The sequence below is a fragment of the Malania oleifera genome, chromosome 6, assembly GCF_029873635.1.
Source record: "Malania oleifera isolate guangnan ecotype guangnan chromosome 6, ASM2987363v1, whole genome shotgun sequence".
Lineage (NCBI taxonomy): Eukaryota > Viridiplantae > Streptophyta > Magnoliopsida > Santalales > Ximeniaceae > Malania > Malania oleifera.
The window spans coordinates 110,397,835-110,421,123 of NC_080422.1; the positions used below are offsets into that span (position 1 = coordinate 110,397,835).

At 37.7% G+C, this 23,289-nt stretch overlaps 1 protein-coding gene across 1 annotated transcript; it reads left to right on the forward strand.

Moving 5' to 3' along the window:
* Nucleotides 1-1,802: 1,802 nt before the first annotated feature.
* On the forward strand, nt 1,803-21,954 carry LOC131158026 (uncharacterized). The gene is made up of 8 exons (XM_058112573.1): nt 1,803-1,998; nt 2,318-2,406; nt 6,308-6,371; nt 9,387-9,464; nt 15,259-15,335; nt 15,440-15,506; nt 15,585-15,692; nt 21,556-21,954. The coding sequence occupies exons 1-8, from the start codon at nt 1,927-1,929 to the stop codon at nt 21,583-21,585; spliced, it is 585 nt and encodes a 194-aa protein (XP_057968556.1). The 5' UTR covers nt 1,803-1,926; the 3' UTR covers nt 21,586-21,954.
* The last annotated feature ends 1,335 nt before the right edge of the window (nt 21,955-23,289 follow it).

Genomic DNA, 23,289 nt, shown 5'->3' on the forward strand with positions numbered 1-23,289 from the left:
CCATTGGATACAAATGGGTATTTGTGCCCAAGCAAAATGAAAATAATGAAATTACTTGATATAAAACAAGGCTTGTGGCACAAGGTTTCTTATAGAAACCTGGAATTGATTACAAGGAGACATATTCTTCCGTAGTGGATGGAATCACTTTCAAATTCCTAATTGGGCTAGCAGTCGTTGAACGACTGAGCATGCGTCATATGGACGTAGTAACAACATAGATCGTTGGATAGTGAAATTTATATGAAATATTCCTAAAAGATTTGAATTGCCTGAAGCAAAATCCACAAATTTATGATTAGTTAAATTCCAACATTCCTTATATGGTTTAAAACAATCTAGATGCATGTGGTACAATTGATTGAGTACCTTGTAAAAGAATGATTCATAAAAGATCCAATTTGTCCATGCGTTTTTATTATAATCCATATTTGCTATAATTTCTATTTATGTTGATGATGATTTGAATTTAGTTAGGACTCCTGAAAAACTCACTAAAATTTCTAATGGCAAAATTTAAGATAAAAGACAAAATTTTGTTTGACCAATAGATTGAACATGTAAATGACGGAATTCTTGTTCATAAATCTAAATATACCGAAAAAGGTATTAAGGCAATTCTATATGGACAAAGTTCATCCTTTGGGATCTCCAATAATGATGTGATTATGTTAAGAAAGATCAATTTCAACCTCATGATGATGGAGATAAATTACTTGGTTCTGAAGTACCGTATTTAAGTATTGTCGACTCTCTAATGTATATGGCAAAGTGTAAAAGACCCGACATTACATTTGCTATAATAACTCTGCTCCTACTTGACGACACTAAAATGAAATTAAAGACATTCAATGCTATTAATTGAGAGTAAAGCAAATGATTACAACAATGTCCTCCAATCATTCTGAAATATTAGCTATTTGAGAGTAAAGCAAATTATTACAACAATGTCCTCCAATCATTCTGAAATACTAGCTATCCATGAAACTAGTAGAGAATGTGTGTGACTCAAATCAATGATCTCTCATATCCAAGAAAATTGTGATATTCATTCAATAAAGGATAATCCAACAATTTTTCATGAAAATAACGCTGCATGTATAGGTCAACTAAGAGAAGGATACATAAAGGGTGACAGAACATGACTAATTCTATATCACTTTATAATTTCTCCTTTAATAGTAAAATTATGATCTCATCCGCCCGTGGAGTAGGTATAGTCAAACCTAGGGGTGAGCAAACGGTCGGTTCGGCCAAATTCGGTTAATTAACCGAATTAACCGAAATTTTCGGTTAATAATTTCTGATAATCGAACCGACCGAACAAAGGAAGCTCACTGAACCGAACCCGACCGAATTACCTTTTCGGGTAATTCGGTTAACCGAATTTAACCGAAATAATTTGAAATTAATTATTAAAAACAGAATATAATTATAACTTTTTTACTAATTCGAGCTTAATTAAGCATCTCATCTATTAATTTTATTAATAAAAAAGATATTTTGGTATTAAACTATAAGAGTAGAATCACTAGAATAATTAATTATCAATTTGGTTAACATTGATAATTTATATTAACCGAACCGATAACCGATTAACCGAAAATTGGTAAAATCGTAACCGAACCGAACCGACCCTATTTCTTAACCGAACCAAACCGACCGAAATTGATCGGTTAATTCGGTTAATTCGGGTTTCTTTGAATTATGCTCACCCCTAGGACTCAAACCACGTAAAATTTCTTTCTTGCCTCTATTTATCTTCTATTTATATTCCTGCATTATGTTATAAAACTATGAAGAATATATATTTTAGAGTCGGTTCATTCCGGTTCAAAGACCAACCTGACTAGTGACGAGCTCCAGCCTGCGGAGGACTCTTCTCACACTTGCACAGAGAGAGAGAGAGAGAGAGAGAGAGAGAAGATGATCGGAGTAGGGAAGATCAAGCAGTATTCAAATGTCCTCGACAAACCCCTCAGCAAGGGCAAACAAGAGGTTCACTCCCTCTCCGTCTTTCGCCCTTCCATTTTTTAATTTTATTTTTTTGGATAATTCTGTACGTCTTACGATTCGATTGGGGCAAATTTGTTTTCTAATTACAGTATTTATCATAAGATCCAGCTGTTTTAATTGCCACAGCATTGCTAGTTGGTATTTCATGAGTGCTTTCTTGGTTTGTAGAGAGAATTGCTTTCATGTTTTGCTTTACAAGGCAAGAGAAATACTCTGAAAATGCCAAGTGAATAGCACCGGTGCGATTTGGATATTATTTTCTCGGTATTTTTGTTCAATTAATGATTTATTGTTGTTGCAGGTTAGTTTGAGTGCCTTTGCGTTTTTGTTTTCGGAGCTTGTTCAGTACAATCAGACACAGGTCGACAACATTGCTGAATTAGAAAGAAGGTGATCGACAATCAATGCCGTTACTGTTGTTTCTGCTGTTGTATTTGTTGTTGTAATTGTAGACCCATTTATCCGTTTCCCCCTAAAATTTTCTTCACATGGTTTATTTGAATTCGTACAACTTAAGAAAATTACAATTCTGAATATACTGTTCGAGCTTTTCTGGCTTCCAGATAAATGAAGATTTGCCTAAACAAGGCAATTGGTTGAACGATGGTTAATTGAGTTGAAATTCACCTTACTTGAGTTGGGTTTTGTTTATGATGAAAAATCTATAGTACAATGCACTAGGAGGTTAGGGTCAGTGACTCCGTCTTATTAATTTGACTACGAGTGTCCGTAATATTATTGCTAATATAAGCTTTTGGCTGTACCATTTATGCTTCCCAGGAGGCTTTTTCTGGGGGGGGGGGGGGGGGCGCGATAGGGTTGCTGTCCTTGTGGCTAATGAGGTTTTGAAGGATGTTAGGAGGAGTAAGAAGCAGAGTTTAATGATTAAATTAGACTTTGAAAGGCATTGACAGGGTTAGTTGGCTATTTTGGATATATTAGGTTCTTAAATAGGCAGGGTTTTCATTCAAGGTGATGGGGCTGGACTGGGGGGGGGGGGGGGTATATTTCACCCACTTTTTGTGTGTGTGTGTGATTATTAATGGTCAACCTAGACCTGGTTTCCAGCCTCTAGGGGTGCAAGGCAAGGGGATCCTGTATCACCCTTTCTCTTTATTTTGGTTGATGATAGTAGGATGATTGAGAGGACCATGCAGAGGGGTTTTGTTCAACATATTGCTGTAGGTAGGGATGGTGTGATATTGTGTCTCATTTGTTGACAGTGTTGATATGAGATCTTTTAATAAAAAGCGGGTGAAAGATAACCATCAGTCCAGCCCCATCACCTTGATATGAGATCTTTTGAATAGTTTCAAGACTTAAATATTAATTTAGGTAAATGTGGTGTAGCCCAAGTCTTGTGGTGACTTCTAGGCATGCAGCGTTGTGAGCTGTGGTATTTTGCTGTGGCTTTTGACTTTGGGAATCCTCAACCGACAAGGTTTTGGGATTCAGTGATTGCTAGGGTGTCTAAATGTTTGGATGGGTGCACTCTTTTCCTTGGGGCATCATATTAATTTTATCCAGGTGTCTTTCTTCGATTCCTTTGTATTTTTATCTGTAAGATTCTGGTGGGTTTCCCGGTAAGATTATGTGTGATTTGGTCAGGATGTGGTAAGAAGAGGGATCATTTTGTGAGTGGGAGATTGTTTGTGGGTCTAAGGCAGGGGGGGGGGGGGGGACATTGATCTTGGTATTTGGTATCTAAAAAAATTGCTTTGGTGGGTAAATGGTTTGCCATTTTCCATTGGAAGCTGATTCTCTCCGTCATAGGGTTATCTTTAAAGTAAATTTGGTTGTGGGCAGGATACTAATGTTGCAGCTAGAGTTTCACATGTGTGCAGTATGCCCATGGAAATTCATTTTGCAGGTGACTCCTTTTTTCGTTCGTAGTACCAAATATAAAGTGGGAGATGGGTGTAGGGTTCATTTTTGGAAGGACCATTGGTTTGGGGAATTATGCTTTTTAGTTGCTTGTCCTTTTATCTTTTGTCTTTCTTTGCATCTTGATGAACCTATATCTTGATTCCGCACTATGGATAATTCTGTTATTTTTTCGGATTTTCGGTTTTGTCAAAATCTTAATGATAGAGAGAGGGAGGACACCCTTGGGATTGTTAGATTCTTTTCAATATTCTCGTTATGAGGATGTTAGGAGTGGGTGTTTGGATAGTTCGGGTGTTTTTTCTCGTAAATTTTTTTTATTCTCATCTAAAGATGTCCTTCCATTATTTTCCACTTGCTAATTAAGTGTGAAAAGCTAAATTCCTTCAAATGTAAGGCTTTTGTGTTGAATGCAATTCTTAATTGAGTTATCACCAACAATTTGCACACATTTGAAGACCACATGTGGCTCTCTCTTCTTGTGTTTGTGTAATGTGTTGTGCTAGCAATGAGGATCATGCTAATTTATTTTTTCATTACCCCGTGGCTTGGTGCTAATGGAGCAAAACCAATGTTTTAAAAGGCTCAATGGAGGCTCGCCTCAATACACAACATGCCTAAAACGCCTTGAGGCTCAATCTAAAGTACCAAATTCCGAAAAGGCTAATGCATTTCATGTTGAGGCTTAGGCATTTTTATAGAAAGCACAACTTTTGTGCCTTTTTAGTTGAGGCTTTTGCATTTTGGGTGTGTGATTCTCAAGTAAAAATTGTTTAAAAATTTTAACATGTTTGTATAAAAGGAATGTCATAATATGAGTTGATTTCTATAATTCTTGGGCCTCAATCTTCCAAAATAATTGAGAGGTTTATCTTAGATCATGAAAATAGTTTGAACTTTGTAATAGTATAGCTATCTCTTGTCATGATTTATGTCATGTATTCAAGTTAGCAAATTTTGAATCGCCAACAAATAATTTGCAAAATTTTTATTTCTTACATTATATTTGTGATTTTCTTAAATTTTTCTTATTTTTAAAAAATATAGAATTTATTTACATATTTTTATCTTAAAAAAAAATTCTTAAAAGGCTTAAGCCCCAACGCCTTAAGGCATACGCCTTGCCTCTTAAGGGTTAAAACGCCTTGCCTTACATCTTCGCCTTTTAAAACATTAGAGCAAACTGTTCAGTTTGTTGGGAGAATGATGGTTTTTCGTCTTTCTTTCGAGGCATTTTTGTTGATTGATTTAAGAAGCTATGGAAGGCACAAGAAGGTAAGGGCTACGGATGTTGTGGCGGTGTGCGGTGATTGTAGTTTATCACAGGCCATTGCCCTTTCCCCAAAAAGGTACCTTGTTAGGATGTGTAGCGCCCATGCTTATAAGCCCTCAGGATCTCCCAGCTGTCCTGATGTGGGATAGAAGCACCCTGCCTACCCTTTGGCGCTTGGCAAGACACCCTACCTACCCCTCTTGGGTGCTTGGCGTCACCCTGCCTACCCTACTGGGTGCTTGGCATAAGATTCTCCCCCACCCAATCCAACGACGTCCTCATTGCCGATGGCCACCCTGCCTACCCCCTTGAGCACTTGACGTGAGTCGAATCGAGTCAGGTTGGCTCTGATGCCACTTTATCACGGGGCCATTACCCTCTTCCCAAAAAGGTACCTTGTTAGGGTGTGTAGCGCCCACGCTTGTAGCCCCTAGGATCTCCCATCCGTTTCTGATATGGGACAGAAGCACCATGCCTACCCTTCGGTGTTTGGTGAAAAATCCCGCCTACCCCTCCTGGGTGCTTGGCTTGTCACCTTGTTTGCCCTCCTGGGCGCTTGGCGTGAGATTCTCCCTTACCCAATCCAGCTAGGGTTCTTTAGCTGGGGAAAAATGCCCAATGTTTCTAAGATCATGATTTATCTCTAGATTTGATTTGGGATAGGATTTTTTTTTTGCTTCAATGTGGGTGTTTTCTGTACGGTGTTTTGGTTAATAGATTTTTCTGATATCATGCAATTGGTTTGCTGTATTGGCCTAATTTTAGTTTTCTTTTGTATTAGCTTTTTTTTTTTTTTTTTGGGGGGGGGGGGGATTTTTTAGGACCCCTCATCCTCTATGTACATTTGTTTATCTTAATGAACTTTTTTTATCCCTAACACCCCTCTCCCAAAGAAAAAGTTCTTTGTACATATTTCTCACCAACTGGATATATCATAAATTTAAAAGGGAAATGGGGAATAAATACAAAGACACTGAAAGTTGGGTAAAAAGGACTTGGACTAGCATGATTCAATTCATTAACTTTATAATTAGTTGAATTCAGAAATGTTGACACATGGCCTTGACTTTTGAGTTAACTTCTATGAATTGTTGGTCTCATATGCTTCGTGGATGTCCAATTGAAATGGAACAGACTAGAGGATGCCGGCTATGCTGTTGGTGCACGAGTTCTTGAGCTTCTTTGCCATAGGGAGAAGGTATGACACTTTTTTGGGATTCTACTTTTGAACAGTTTATTGGAGCTTTAACTCAATCTTCATGACATATACCTATGAATGTTATTCTCTTGATTGGTATGTTAATGCCATTTATTCCAGGCATAGTTTTTTGTCTGTAACATTTTTGAATTACTGGAATAAATTTATTAATTGAAAATCCTTTCTTAGTTGTTGAACAATTAAATCCTTTTACTCTCCCTCAACCCATACTCTTTGCTGGTATTCCTTTTATCCTAACCCATGTTTTTTGTAAGGGCTTCTGATATTATGAGAAAGGGAAACAGTAGATTTAGAGTAGATCATTTAGAATGGTTTGTATTTGGTGTTCTTTCCTTTTTTTCAGTACTATTTCATGATCTTGCACCAAGATAAGTAAAAATAAGACCTTAATCTATCTCTAGCTTATGCGTAAAACAAAAAGTTTTTGCATGGCATGCTTGACCATCTGATTGGATTCTTAAATTCCAAATTCCCAATCACATTGCATTATGCTGTTTTTTTTTTTAATATTATTGTTTTTAAATAACAAAAGAAGTTCATTGTTAGAATAAGAATGTACAAATGGGAGAATAGAACATCTCCCTTCAAAGCTCTGGTTTGCCGCAGAAAACGTAAAAAAGGGAAAGCCAAAAAAAAAAAAAAACACTTGAAACGGCCCAAAATAATCAGCTTGCCCTATCAACGCAACAAGGAAAGCGAATCACGCTGAATATCCAAAAAGCACATCCCCTTGAAGTTTCCATTACCCACACACCAAGGAGAAGCCTAATACATCTTCTCCAAAATCAACAAAAATGACAACTTCTTCCTTGAGAAAATATGCACATTTTGTTCCATCCACAGACCTCAAAATACAGAAAGTAGGGCACAATTCCATAACTCTTTACCTTTCTTTTTCCTGCCAAAACTGACAAAATGAATTGTCAAAAACTCCTCCACTGTCTCTGAACAAGCCCAACATTCCCCAAAATAATTAAATAGCTTGTTCCAAATCCCCAAGGCAAAGTCACAATGCAAAAAAAGATGCAGAGCAGATTCAGAGAAATTGAAACAAAGCATGCATACATCCGGATAGAGAGCCTTTAACAGTCTCCTAATCTTTAACAAGTTGTTGATGTTGATCCTATTAAGGACAACCAGCCAGAGAAAAGCTTTGCTTTTAGGGGGGAACTTTGGCCTTTTAAATAGTTTTATGGAGAGGAAAGGAGAAACCAGAGCTAGTCAAGAACTCACAAAAAGATCTGCAGGGATAAAACCCCGAGGGATCCAAAGATCAAGAGCGGGTTTCAGCTTCCAAAGAGACTAGACAATTATTCAACAAGACTAACAAGGAGGATAGCTCCTCCATCTCCCTATCATTCAAGGGTCTCCTAAAGTAAAAATCCCAAGAAGGTAAAGGACCACCTGACTCCACAATAAAAGAAGAATTAAATCCATCCTGTCTTGAGCTCAAATGAAATAGGTGAGGAAAAGAGGTGGACAAAACAACATTCCCCAACCAAAGGTCATTCCAAAAGCGAATATTGCAACTCCTACCCCATAGAAATTTAGTGTAGGGAATAAAGAGGGATAAACCTAAGAGATGGCTTTCCGCACTCTCCAATGAACATCTAAAGACCTGAATTAATATCTCACCCATTCCCATCAAGTCCAAACTTGCTTTTTATGACTTCATGCCATAGGGAAGAAACCTCTAAAGGGAACCACCAACGCCATTTGGCCATGAGAGCTGCGTTTTTAGACACCAAATTACCAAGACCAGAGCTCCTGTCTAGACCTACAAACCACCTCCCACCTTACTAAATGGTCCCTAACACCCCCCACCCCTGATTAAAGGAAGTCTCTCGTGATTCTCTCAATCCTACTAGCCACCTCCACAGGAATTTTGAAAATAGAAAGAAAATACTGCAGGATACTAAAAAAAAAGCTTGAACGAGAGTAATCCTTCCTTCTAAAGAAAAAGAGAGCACCCTACCATCCATCTAAACACTTAGACACTCTTTTGACAACTTAATACCTAAAAATAGCAGATCTAGGACTCCCCCCCCCCCCCCCCCAATGCACAAAAAAAGGAACTCCTATATAAAATAACAGCCAATCCAAAGCAAAACCTTTGAGGATAACTCCTTAATGTTCTCCGCCAACATATTAATAGCAGCGATACCACTCTTCTCCAAATTAATCTTAAGCCCAAAACCTTTAGAATATATGAAAAAGCACCACAACATTAAAAAAGATAACCTATGATCCTCTATCATTATGCTGTTTATCAGGAGCATTTTGTTTTTTGACCGCACAACCTCATGATAATTGAATGTGTTGAGTTTAATATTACTATACAAAATAATTGCTAAATAACTGTTACATTTGGACTTCTTATTTCCGTTTCCCTAACTATGATATGCATAGAATGTGATTTGTGGTTTTAACAATAAGAACTCTATGGAGTTTGGAAACAATAAGTCATTGTTCCTAATTATAATTGATTTGTTGACTATTGAATCTATAAAGAAAAGTTCCTCCCTGGGTGGTGGTGGTGGTTCAATTATGATTTTCCGCTACACAAAAGATCTTTTTAGATCATCATACATTTTCTCCTCTCAGTTTTTTTTTTTTTCTTTTAATTTTATTTTTTATTTTTTATTTTTACCATTCCATGCAACTGCTAGTGTTATAAACCTATCATTTTCTTTTTGTGTTGGGAAGTGGAGTTTCTTTTCTTTCTTTCTTTATTTCTTCGTCTTCTTCTTCTTCTTCTTCTTCTTCCCTCCTTTCTTTCTTTTGCCATTTTGTTGTTTCATTATCTGAATTAATAATGAAACATTGCGCATGTGTGACATTGTGAGACAACATTGTCATGTTGACTTCATTGAGCTTATGGGCCTAGTTGAAAATTTCAAGATCTCCATCGATGCATGTCACCCATGTGCATGTGTGAGCATATATGTGTTTTTCATGAGGATGACAATAAATGATGTTTTTATGATGCTGCAGGGAAACAGAAGGGAGACACGGTTATTGGGTATTCTATCTTTTGTTCATAGCACAGTATGGAAGGTGTTATTTGGAAAGGTTATCTTCCCCTTTTTTCTTGTTGTAACTAAATAGAAAATTTAATGAATTCTACAATTGCCTCTTATATTTTATGAATGAACTATTGTGTATTGAAAATTCTGGACATAGATCATAATTTAAAGAGTTTAAAGAGTTTGAATATATAGCATATGTGTTGAGATTGTTATTATGTTCTAAAAAGTAGATATGAATGTTATTATGTTCCAGAACCTAACGTCTTAGGTTTCAATTTTGAAAAATCTAAGGGTCCTAAACTGTACGCTCGTCAGAAGGCTGCTTTGATGGGGAAATCATATGATGCAAAGAGAGAGCATTTTGGTGAGATAAGACCAAAGATAATAAGGAGAGATTAGTATCGTGGAAGATACATTTGCTAAGATGAAAAATATAGCAAGTGATGGAGTTAGTAAAGGAAAGGATGCTAGAAAATGGGGAGATCTTTCAGACAACAATAGTGATGACTCTAGTGAGTTTGACTGTGATGGGGGTTTGCTGTTGGATGAGAGTCAGGAACAATATGGATATGTTTCAAAATACTATGATGTTCTTGGATGATCTATCATATGTACATCCTTCCCAATTGGAAGGATTGGACGGGGTTCCTATTTTTGATAACAATGGGTTGGATAGTAAATTGCAGTGCAAGAATGGAATTTTTACCTACACCACTGGAGGTGATTTCTAGGAAGGATTTAGAAGCCCAAGATACAGTGGATAAATTGGATTTAAAAATATGTGATGTTGGCGGAATTGAAGTGCACTTTGATGGGGGTAAGTTTAACCCGAAAATAGGGTCGGAGGGAGCTAGAAAATTTAAAGCACTCCGTGAACTACAATGGAAAGGGATTGGAAAGGGATTGAAAAGGGGTTTTCTTGGTGAGTTGTTTTATTTGTTTATTTTTAGTTTTATCAATATTATTATTTATTATTTTTGTTTTTATTTTTTATTTTTTCGGGTGGTTTCTTGTCCCTTTAGGTTGTAACTTCTCTTTCTCAATCTAACGTACCTTCTGTTATTATATAAGAAAAAAGAGTTATTGTAATGAGCTTTTGCACAAGGTTCTCTTGAACAAAGTGAGAATCAACTTCCATTGTGTTTTGTTTGCTCATAAAAGATCAGGTTGGAGGCAATATGAATTGTCACATGTCAACTCCATAGGCTGAGAATGTTTTCCAAGTTCTTCTAACACGTTCTTTAGCCAAATGAGCTCACATGTAGTGTGGGCCTTGGCCCTCAGCACTTTCACCATAGTTTGTTTCTTACTTTTCTAGGATACCAAGTTACCACCAGCAAAAGCAAAATACCTAGTTGTGGATCTTCTATTGAAAGGTGATCTAGCCAAATTTGCTGCGTCTTGTTGAGCATAGGTGTGACGATGATCTTGATGGAAGAGATCTCCCCTAGGTGCACTTTAAGGTATGTCAAGATATAAATGATTGGATCCTAGTGACTTGTTCTTGGAGAATTGAGAATTTGACTCACAACACTTGTAGCAAAAGATATATTGGGTCGAGATAGTTCCCCTTTCCAACAAGACTTTGGTATCTTCTAGGGTTAGCCAAAAAATCACCAACATCTGGCACTCACGTTTGCCTCCCAACAATCTAGTCTTAGGTCTAGACCTACTTCCTCTTTGACAAAGGGCCCCAATATGAGATTTGGATACTCCAAAAAACATTTAGCCTTAAATCTTTGGTTTGAAATTTTGTTTTTAGAGAATGATTTTGGTGCTTGATACCTTGATCATCATCACCAGTAATCACAATATCATCCACATTTACACAATGAGCATAATCTTGAGAAGCAGCATGATGATAAAATACAAAGTGATCTACCACCCACCGCCGACGATCAAACTTAGGTACTACAACACTCAATCGATCGATGCTCTGGGAGACTGCTTTAGACCATATAAGGATTTCTTGAGCTGACACACTAATCATGGCCCCCCTTGAGCAACTCGCCCAGTTTCTTGCACCATATAGACCTTGTCGAATCATATATGAAGGCATTATTCACATCCAACTTGATGCAAGGGCCAACAACATGTGGTGGGTAAGGGAGGTGATTAACACATTGGGACAAGTTTGGTGACAAGGAAGAATGTGTCAAATAATCCAAACCGTACACTTGAATGTATCCTTTAGAAGCAAGGCGGGCCTTCAGGTGAGACGTGGAACCATCTAGATTGATTTTCATGGTATAAATCCAGCGAAAACCAATCACAAACTTATTAGAAGGAAGAGACCATTTCCAAGAAATTTCTTTCAACCATTGCAGTCGTCCACCTAGAATGAGACATGGCTTTATAAACATATTTTGGAAGAGCAATAGAAGACAAAGTACTTACAAAACAGTAATATGAGGGTGATAAGAGATTATAGAGAATAAAATTTGAGATTGGATGATGGGTGCAAGTGTGTCTACCTTTTGAACAGTAACAGGAAGATCAACATCGTGGGAAATAAGATCATAAGAGGTGTAGAGTAGAAGAGGGGCTCTCCTCCCTTGTTGCCTTGTGTGTACACTTGCAGTTAGGATGAATCCAAGCAACGAAAAGGACTGGATGAAGATGCAAGAGGACTAGGCAGAGTTTACTAGGTTAGAATTTGCATGGTTGGGCAAAATAAGGGACTTGTCAAGGATAGGAATCTGGGAATCAGAATAGTATGGTGTAGTCTCAGAGAAGCTGACATCAACAAAGACAAAGAATCAATGTAAAGTAGGACTATTACATTAATATCCCTTTTGAGTGCAAGAGTAGTCCAGAAAAATACATTTGATAGCACAAGGATCCAAAAAGTCCCTGGTTCGATAGATTTACAAAGGTGATTAGAAGCCAAGTATATCGGCAAGGACAATCAGACCATACTATGTTCTTCTGACAGTCTAAAGATGGGAAGAATACAATTCTGATTGTATATGTCGATGACATCATCCTAACTAGAGACAACATAGCAGAGATGGATAGGTTGAAGAAAGTCTTGGCCATTGAGTTTGAGGTAAAAAATTTGGGACAAATGCGGTTTTTTTTGGGGATGGAAGTTGCTAGATCAAAGAAGGGAATCAGTGTTTCTCAGAGGAAGTATGTCCTAGACCTCCTAACTGAAACTGGCATGCTTGGGTGCAAACCAAGCAATACCCCCATTGAAGTAGGAAAAAGAAGAGAAGACGTCGAAACTTTGCTGAACGAGAAAGGTATCAGAGATTAGTTGGCAAACTAATTTACTTATCACACACTAGACCCGACATCGCATTTGCAGTAAGTGTGGTGAGTCAACACATGCATTCCAAGGGAAAGTCACCTAGAAGCAGTCTACAGGATTCTTAGATATCTCAAAGGATATCTGGGCAAAGGACTATTCTTCAAAAAATGTAAAAGCAAAGAAATAAAAGTCTTCACAGATGCTGATTGGGCAGGATCAGTAGAAGATAGAAGGTCTACTTTTGGGTACTACACCTTTGTTTGGGGAAACTTGGTGACTTGGAGAAGCAAAAAACAGAACGTTGTGGCCAGAAGTAGTGCTAAAGCAAAGTTTAAAGTAGTGGCGCAAGGGATATGTGAAGGACTGTGGTTACAGAAACTCTTGGAGGAGTTGCGCCCAATCAGCAGAAGATAGAAGGTCCACTTCTGGGTACTACACCTTTGTATGGGGAAACTTGGTGACTTGGAGAAGCAAAAAATAGAACGTTGTGGCCAGAAGTAGTGCTGAAGCAAAGTTTAAAGCAGTGGCGCAAGGGATACGTGAAGGACTATGGTTACAGAAACTCTTGGAGGAGTTGCATGTCACGGTAAAGTTCCCTATCAAGCTCTACTGTGATAAAAAAACAGACATTAACATCTTTCTCAACCCAATCCAGTACGACAGGACCAAACATGTAGAAGTGGACGGACACTTTATCAAGGAAAAGGTTGAAGAAGGAACCATTTGCATGCCTTATGTTCCTACCAAAGAACAAACAACCAACATCTTCACCTAAGGACTACCTGGACAAAGTTTTGATGATTTCACATACAAGTTGGATATGGTCAACATTTATGATCCAACTTGAGGGGGAGTATAGAAATCCCGAGGATTATTAGAAATCCCGAGAATAATGGGTCAATGATGCTAGAGATTGTATAGGGATTTCTAGCCTAATACTTGGGCAGATTTCATGCTCCTATTTTAGGGAATTCTTTCCTTGTTGATATACGGTTTGTATTATTTATAGAGAGTTGTGATTGTACAGAATAAATTCAAGAAATACAGAAATCATTCAATTTGATTTCAAGTTATACCTTGTTTTCCTTTCTTCCAAGAACTAGAATACCAAAAGAAATTCCAAGAATATCAAGGAGAACCAAGGAATAGTGAACTTTCTTCTACCTTTGAACATGCACTCCTCCCAAGTTCTCCATTGAACGTGAAAATGTTTCCCTCCCAAGTTCTCCCTTGAATGCGAATGTGTTTCCCCTAGATCTTGAATTTGAGCCTCTCCTCCCAATATTCAACATGCCTCTTCTCTCCAAGCTCTTATGTTTGTCCTCCTGACCTTTGACAACCTTCAATGCATGTGTGTGCAAGGGAGCTTTAGCTTCCTTTTTATAGAATTTTTTGGAAGTTTGGGTTTTGCCCTAATCCAACCTTTTGAAAAACACCCTTGAGTATTATAGAATTCCTGTCCTTGTCCCACAAAATTGCTTGACACAAGCTCATTCCAGTCAAAAGAGTATGTCCCTATCCAAGTTAGGGATAGCTTCCAATTGGATGATATAAAGTCAATTAAATATAAAATTGGAGGCCACGACCTAGTCTAAAATTAAATTGCACTAGCAAGGGCTTAGAGAAAGGTGGATAAATCATAATTAATTATTTTCTAGCCAATTATTGTCCATTATTCTCAAAATAATTGAGCAATTTTCAACCTCGGACAAGATTGGGTGTCAACAGATGGAACATATATTGAATAGAATTGATTTTTCAGTTGTAGATGTTGTGCGAAGAGGTGTGGTGTATAGAATTAATTGAATGTCCATTAACCTTTTTTTGAAGTTCTTGCATGACTCCATAGAATATTCTATGATCATTAGTCTACTTTGTGCAGGTGTATTGTCTATCAATTGTGAGTGTGTTTTGGTTAATTGTTAGTCTTATGTAATTGGTTAAATGTCATGTTTATTATTTCAGTTCTTATGATCTGGTTATTCATCTTGCTGATAGAGACAATATCATGTTTCTGTCTGTTTAGCCATTTTGCTAAAAAAATTTGGTATACTTGTCTGCTTCATTATACTTTTTGCTTGAAAACTCTTGAAGTATTCAGCATTTGGTTAGGGAACTCCGTGCCTGAGAATGGAATGCCATGCCTATAAATCTGGATTACCAAACAAAAATAATGGTAATGTTTTGTGGGCATAATGGTTCTCAGGGCAGGGACACCCACCACAGAGGATTCTAAGGAAGAACCAAATGTGGGTATCAAGGATTCCCAACTCATATTGCTGGAAATCCCCAAAGATTCCTTCAACCAAAGTACCAAACGACTAATTGGAGCAGACAATGCACAGTGACGTTGGTGTTTTTCATGTATATTATTTTAGAGCTCATGGAAAGGGAATATGATCTGTTTCAGGATTGGTCATTGTGTATGGGGGCCATGCCTCTTGATTCGTGTGTGGAAGGCCTGACAATTCATGCTAGCAGTTGTTATTGTTTATTTTGTTTTTTCTGTTCATAATTTACAAATGCTGGCTATTCATTGAAATGCTGCAGTGACCTTACCATAACCTGTTTGATAACATGTTAGGTAGCGGACTCACTTGAGAAAGGCACCGAACATGAAGATGAATACATGATCAGTGAGAAGGAGCTTCTTGTGAATAGGTAAAAATATCATAATTGTTGTAATTTGCCTTTGACTGTTACAAATAGCTAGAGCTATATTCTTTAGTTCAATGTCCAACTGATTCACCCCCTTTGGGTTGTAGATTTATTTCAATTCCAAAAGACATGGGGACATTCAATTGTGGCGCATTTGTTGCTGGAATAGTAAGGGTGCGTATTACATTGGCTTGCTTCTGTAGTATCTTTTGGCTTAATGCTCCGATTGATGGTTTTTTGGTCTATCTGTAGGGTGTTCTGGATAGTGCAGGTTTTCCAGCTGTAGTGACAGCTCATTTTGTACCCATCGAGGGTCAGCAACGGCCTCGGACTACCATTTTGATTAAATTTGCTGAAGAGGTACATTCTGCATGTTCTTCCAGGTGCATTTGGTCTAACACCACCTGATCCCATAAAAACTCAACCAAAATGGGAAAATGGAAAAGGAAAAAAAAGTAAAAACTTCCTCTTCTCCTTTTTCCTGCAGCCAGGGATCTCATTCTCCATGACTATTGTGTCCATTTGTCAATGCACTATTCCATCCAAACAAAATGGGCTTCACTGAAGTAGTTTCCATGAAATCATGCTTCCTTGCAATCTTGCACATGCTGGATTCTCCATTACTCCATGGGTGACATATATGATTTTAATTTGAGTCCGGACTATTTATGTATCATAGACATGGATACATGATAACGATGCCTTTTCTCATGCAAATGTTTTAGTGCTGACTACTGAGCTTTTTTGTTATTGTTTTTCATAACTGAACTACCACTTAAAACATGCTTGATGCCATAAGGTGAAGAACCATGTGAGGAAACTACCATTCGAGTTTAAATCACACAGCCCACATTCAGTGAAGCAGTCAGCCATGTCCCTTACTTTATAAGCTCTAACAGCATTTCCATTCCTTTTCTCATCTGGGTATAGGACACTATTAAAGTCTCCCATCAGCATCCAAGGACCATTGCAAGACTTAGCTATCTCACAGATCTGTTGCCAGTGAGGTCTTCAGTAACGACAGTGTGCAATCCATATACAAAACTGGTAAAGAATTTCCTGTTAGAAACCAGACAGCAGATAGCACAGTGTATTAGGTGAGAACTGCTCTCCAGCACCTGAACATCCACCTTTTGAGGGTTCCATGCAACCACAATTCTTCCAGCATCATGGTTCCCAAAGTTATTAATCTGACTCCATATAGTCAGCTTCTTCTTCATAAACTTCTCTAGTCTGTCACCCCATTTTGTTTCAGGGGTTTGTTGAAACCCCTGATATTCCAGCTCATCTTCATTTATTTTTAGAAGGAGGCTTTAACCCCCTACGAAAAGCAAATGGTTTGAATTGGGAACTCTTCCCTCTCTTCTTCCTCTTCACTGTTGTGAATACTTCCACTTTTTCTGTTCCTTTGTCCATTTGCTTCAGTTGAACCTCATTTGGGGTCTTATCTTCAACTCTATCAGTTACATCTTTATTTTCTTTCATCAACGTGCCCTTGCTGCAAGCCACCCCTGTCTGATTTTCTTCCAGTCTCCTGGGCCCGATGGCTATGCAGCAAAGTTTTACAAACTAGCTTGGGACACTGTGGGAGGGGATGTTGTGGATGCAGTAAAAGAATTCTTCTTAAAGGGCAGGTTACTTAAGAAAGTCAGTCATACGGCCATTGCTGTAATTGCCAAAACTAAGCATGCTAATACAGTAAATGACTACAGACAGATATCTTGCTGCAATGTAATCTACAAGATCATTTCCAAGATTTTAGCGTGCAGGATCAACCCAGCTCTTGAGAAGTTAGTGAACCCAGCTCAGTCTGCTTTTGTTAAGCAGAAGTATGATTGAAAACATCTACTTGGTTCAAGAGTTGGTTAGAAAATATGCTCGAAAGAGCATTTCTCCTAGATGCATGTTGAAGATAGACTTAAGGAAAGCTTATGACTCCATCTCTTGGAACTTTCTGAAGGAGATGTTGAGAAAATTGAATTTTTCTGATAAAATGGTGAATTGGATCATGGAATGTGTATCTACTACTTCTTTCTCTCTCTCGTTGAATGGTAGCCTTCATGGTTTTTTTACAGGGAAGCAGGGATTGAGACAAGGGGATCCACTATCTCCTATTCTCTTCTTACTATGTATGGATTATCTGTCAAGATTGCTGGAGTCTCTGGAAGATGATAAGGATTTTAACTTCCATCCTAGGTGTAAGGAGCTCAAAATTACCCATTTGGCTTTCGCTGATTACTTAATTCTTTTCTCCAGAGGGGATTTTTGGTCAGTTAGAAAATTAATGGGTTGTTTGGAAGAATTATCACGATGCTCTGGACTGAGAGCTAACCCCTTGAAATCTAACATATATACTGCAGGCTTGAATGATTATGAACCGGACAGTTTTAGAAATCTGACTGGTTTTGCCGAAGGAAGCTTCCCTTTTCGATACTTGGGTATCCCATTAGCTTCTACCCGGCTCAATACTACCCATTATTCCCCATTGATTGCTAAAATTGATATTATTATTGGTTCATGGCCAGTAAAGACGTTAACATATGCTGGAAAACTTGAGTTAATAAACTTGGTAGTGCTGGGCACAGAATGCTTTTGGCTCTAGATCTTTCCAACCCCTATGGCGGTCTTGAAGCATGTGGTTAGACTGTGCAGGGTCTTTTTGTGGGGAGGTAAATCAAAGCCATTGGTGGCATGGAAAGAGGTGTGCCTTCCAAAGAAAGAAGGGGGACTGGGTATCTTTGACTTGAAACCTTGGAACAAAGCCTTGCTTACAAAAACTCTATGGGACATTCATATGAAAAAAGACACCCTATGGTCGAAATGGATAAATCAGGTTTACCTCAAGGGGGGGAGTGTATGGGATGCTTCCTTTCGGCATGATGACTCTCCATTAATTAAGAAAGTGGTGGAGTTAAAAAATACAATGATGATGCTATGTGGGGGCAGTGGGGGTGCAATACAGCAGATGAGCTCGTGGACATCTGGTGAGCAGTTCTCTTGGTCGGAGGCCTATCAGTTTTGGAGAATTAAAGGGGTTATAATACCATGGCATGCTTTGATATGGAAAATGGGGTGTACCCCTAAACACTCATTCATTCTGTGGTTAAGTGCTAAGAACAAACTGCTTACAAGTGATAAACTCTGGGGTGATGACAAAGATAAACCCTGTGTTCTTTGTAATGCAGAATTGGAAACAGTGGACCACTTATTCTTCAGATGCAAAGGTAAGTGCTGAGATTTGGAATTATCTAAGGGATTGGCTTGGGTGGAAGAGAGCAATGATATCATTGAAGGCGGCACTGAAATGGATGCATAAGGAAGTTAGAGGATCTGGATACCAAACTATTGCAAGAAGAGCATGCTTGGCCTCCACTGTTTACGGGATCTGGCACTTTAGAAATATGAAGAAATTTGAAGGGAAGGATACTCCTACAGAAACTATTATGAAATATATTCAGATGCATATATTTAGAACTGTCTATGAGAAGTTCCCGTACCTCCAGGAGCAAAGGGGTTGAGATGGAAGGTGTATTTTTTTGGATATAGATTATTTTTTTGTATATCGACCTTTCCTTAATGAAGGATTGTGTTAGATGTATTTCCTGGGGATGTCCAGAGTACTTGTAAATATTCTTTACTTGTGGAATATACATTTACCCATACTGATAAAAAAAAAGAAAAAAAGAAGAAACTTCTTTGATTTTTTTTTTTGGGGGGGGGGGGGGGTGTGAGCGAGGGAGAATTAAGGTTCAATAATCATCAACAATCCCCAAGGAACAAGGGATCAATGGTGATATTTCTCCTTTATGTCCGGTTGGTCATGGGTTTGAGTCTAAGGCAACAACTTCTTTGCATAAAAGTTGGGGTAAGGTTGCATACACTATGACAACCCTCCCCTTATCCTCGTAGAGTGGTGAGCTTTGTGGCATCAAAGTTCTATGTTGAGCCTGTATCTTTTTTGCTTTAGTGATCGATGAATTCATTAGGAATACCAAAATGAGGTCCCATGCTGTAGTTTGCAGATGATATTGTTCTAATTGATGTAAGTAGGAGTTGAGTTGAATGTTAGTTTGAATTATGGAGAAAAACTTCGGAGTTTAGAGGCTTTAGAATAAGTAGAAATAAGATAGAATATATGAAATATAACTTTAGCCACGTAAGGGGGAATATTGGAAATAATTTTAAAATTGATAATCAAGAAATTAATAATACTAGTAGATTTCGATACTTTGGATCGGAGAAGCTGAGGGAGCATAGAGTTTAAATAGGTTGGGTAAAATTGAGGCTTCAGGTGTGCTGTGTGATTGTAGAATAACCCTAAAATTAAAAGGAAAGTTTTATAGGATAGCTATAAAACCAGCCATGTTATATGGATCAAAATTTTGAGCAACTAAGAAACATTATAATATCCAAAAAGTAAAAGTTGCAGAAATAGAAATGCTAGGGTGGAAGAGTGGTATAACTTTGAAGGATAAGTTATAGAACGAATCGCAATTAGGTAAGCAATTAGTAGAAGATAGAGAGGGGCGACTTAGATGGTTTGAGCATTTAAAACATAGACCAAGTAGTGCTCTATTGAGTAGGAGTGAGTTAGTTATTGTCAATGGTAGTAGAAGGGGGCTAAAAAAAAACAAAAATGATTGTAGAAGGGGTAGAGGTAGACATGGAATGAGGTTGTGAAAAAGGATTTAATAGCTCTTAAGTTAGCCAAGGAAAATTCCCATGGTCATGTGAATTATCGGAAATGGATTCATATAGCTGATTCCACCCGCGGGACTCCAGGCTTGTTGTTGTTGTTGTTGTATGTCATCTGTCATATGTACAGTCGTAGAATCGCCTTGAATAACTGATTTTGGGCCATTCTCACCCAATTTCCTTTTCTGGTAAAAAAAATACCAAATTTGGGCCTAAATATAAGTAATGAAAGGGACACGGAGTCTTGATCTCTGATACCGGGTTTTCATTTCGTTAGTTGGATATAGAAGTTTTTCAGTAATATATGGAATTCAAACTGCATTTAGTGTCAACATCAAGAGAAAAAAAGAAAAAAGAAAAGAAAAGAGACTGGATCCATGACAATTGTTTTGCAATTGTAGTGCTCTAATCCCAACCATGTCTGATGGTGAGCTTGTTACACTGCCTGTTTTGGATTCTTAATTGCTTACAATGGTTTCTGATTACCAAGCATCGTCATGAGTTATTGACTACCAAGTGCGAGTGCTTTTATTATTGAATTCTTTGATGTGGTGGGGGTTGGAAGATCTTTGCCTCAGCGAATACTTAAAACTTATAATGTTACCTAGCCAAAAAAAACCCAATAATGGTTGGTTTTGGGAATTTTGTGCTGCTTTCATGGCAGACTGGCTGAAATGGGCATTTTTTACAGCTCTTCTAGCTAAGTGTAATCTAGAAAAAAAAATTGCATGCATTGGTGGGTATGTAATGAAAAATTTGTTGGGTTATTGTCCTGTTGGGGCCTTGGTTCTGCACATCATTCCTTGTGCCATACCAATCTGAACCTGGAAAGCATAGCTGGTTCATGTGTTTGCATTTTGTCAAATCTGTGTGGTTTGACTTGCCACTCAACAATCTTCATGTTGCTCCAGGCGTGTCACTTGAGATCAGTAGCTCATAAATCAGTTTGGCCAAAATACTAGGTCAATTAAGAAGTGGCTCGTTTTTCATGCACTCAACCTTACCAAATCATGGCACGATGAATTGTCATTTCTTGTTGCTCATCCCTGTTATGTTGTGTGGATAACATCTGTTCTGCCATTCTGTTTCATCTAGACCATTTGTGTAGCTCATTCTTATATTTATGCATATGAGACATGCATTCTATTCTCACGTTCACAGTTTGTCTGCTCACGTATGTCTAAATCTTGATCCTGACATTAAGGCTTATTCACCCAAAGCGTGCCTTGGGAACCATCATGAAAATGTTTAATGCTTTGTTGCACAATAGTTTGCATGTTATACCATATATACTACCTCTGTAACATGGTACATGAAAATGTAGGCATACATTAGTAACAGTTAACACAACACTCCGAAAGGATAAAACTATTTTTCAGTTTCGGTTATACTGATTTTGCCCGTTCTTGCAACTTTATCTATGTTCATCATTTTCCTTCTATTTCTTTTTGACTTCAGCATATTTATTTTCTAACTCTGATTTTTGTTACTAACTGTTTAAAAAAAATATTTGTCAATGGTGTTTCAGGTGCTACGAAGAGAAGCAAGGTTAGGTTGACAGTTGCACGAGGCATCTCATGCAATTTTTTGGTTAACATTCTGCAACAATACGGTGAAGGGTTGTAAAATTTTTAGCTGGTTTACCAAACCGGTCCAGACTCTCGTGTGACTAAAGTCATTTAAAGGGCAAACTGATCAAGATCTTGGGGTCTGGCTTCTATTTTGTAGCAATCTTCAACGAGTGGCCCCCTTCTATTGTAAAATTATCATCTTTTCCAAGGTCGCTAGTGATCTCAATGTTACCATTTTACAGCTTACTGGTGATTATACAGAGTTGAATGTGTTGCTTAATTGGATAATTTGATACCTGATTTGTTTTAATTTTTTCCTGAATTTTTATTGAGAGAGCATTTATGATTCTATGTTATATTCTTTTGTTGTAGTGGAAGAATCTCCCCCTCTCGCTCCGGGTTCTTTTTTCCTCCAATATTTCACTGGAAGAATCTCTTTAATCATATTTCTTCATTTCGATTTTGGGTAGTGTTGCTCAACCCTCTTTTTCTGCAGGGACTTCTAGAGCAATACCAACAAGCATGACACATTTTTATGATGAACAATCTCAATTTAAAAGGAAAAAAACACCACTGCTGTTCATATTGTGCGGCTGGGCTTTTACAGGCTAACAAGGAAGACTTGAGGACAGGGTAGACTAAATCATGGTGCAGTAAAATGAAGGGGATAAATATTAAAGGACTGGATGTCTGGGATGAAGGAAAGAAGAACAAACAGCGGCAAAGAGACGAAAAGCTTTTCTCACAATTGGACCGGATAAATGTGACGTTCGAAATGAAAATTGAATACTATTATTTTCTATAATTAAAGAGGTCCTAAAAAAATAAGAAACTATTTTTTACATGTCATAAACATAATTAAAAGAAGAATCAAGAAGAATAAAAACGTGCAATAATAAAATATAGAACATAAACATCACAATCTGTGAATTTGTTAAGGTAATTGTTTTCCTGAACAATTATCGCACGCATGCTGTGTCACTTCATATTCAGTTCCACGTTCCCTTTAGGACCCAGATTGGATGAAATTTTGGCCATTGAATTTGCAGAAGTACTGTAGATTTTTTTAAAGAAAAATATTAAAATCCCTTGTGTGACAATTGCTCATTTTGCATGGCTCTTGGATATTTTGAAATAGGTCATTTATGACATTTAAATCTGTTCTCTTCTTTCTTTTGAATATGCATGTATGGATTTAAATTTGTTTCAATTGAATAATGGGTTTCGTCAGGATTTTCCATTTATGGAGAGAGCATTTAGAGAAAGTATTTGTTCTCTGTATGCAATTTTCTCGCGATCCCAAGGCCCTGTCATAGCGGTGCCAGACAAGGATGAGTTTAGAATAAGTCATTCATGATATTTAAATTTCCATTCCTTCATTCTATTAAATAGAAGCTGGGAACATTTTTCTTTACACTGGGCTCTGTCTTTCTTCCCAAGGGCATATTTTCTGCTTCACACACATCGACCTGGCCGGCATTGTTCAGTCCTTTTCGGCAATCCAAACTATTAGGTAATTGCCCATTCCACTGTTCTTTCTGCTTTCCCTTTTTCATGTTTGATGAATAGTAGCATGTGTTCGTTGATGCATTGTCCTTCTGTTTATGCAGCAGCACTCATAATTTCTTACTTCTGGTGATGTTAGGCTTGATATGCATACTGCAATATCCTTATTAATGAAGAGAGATTGG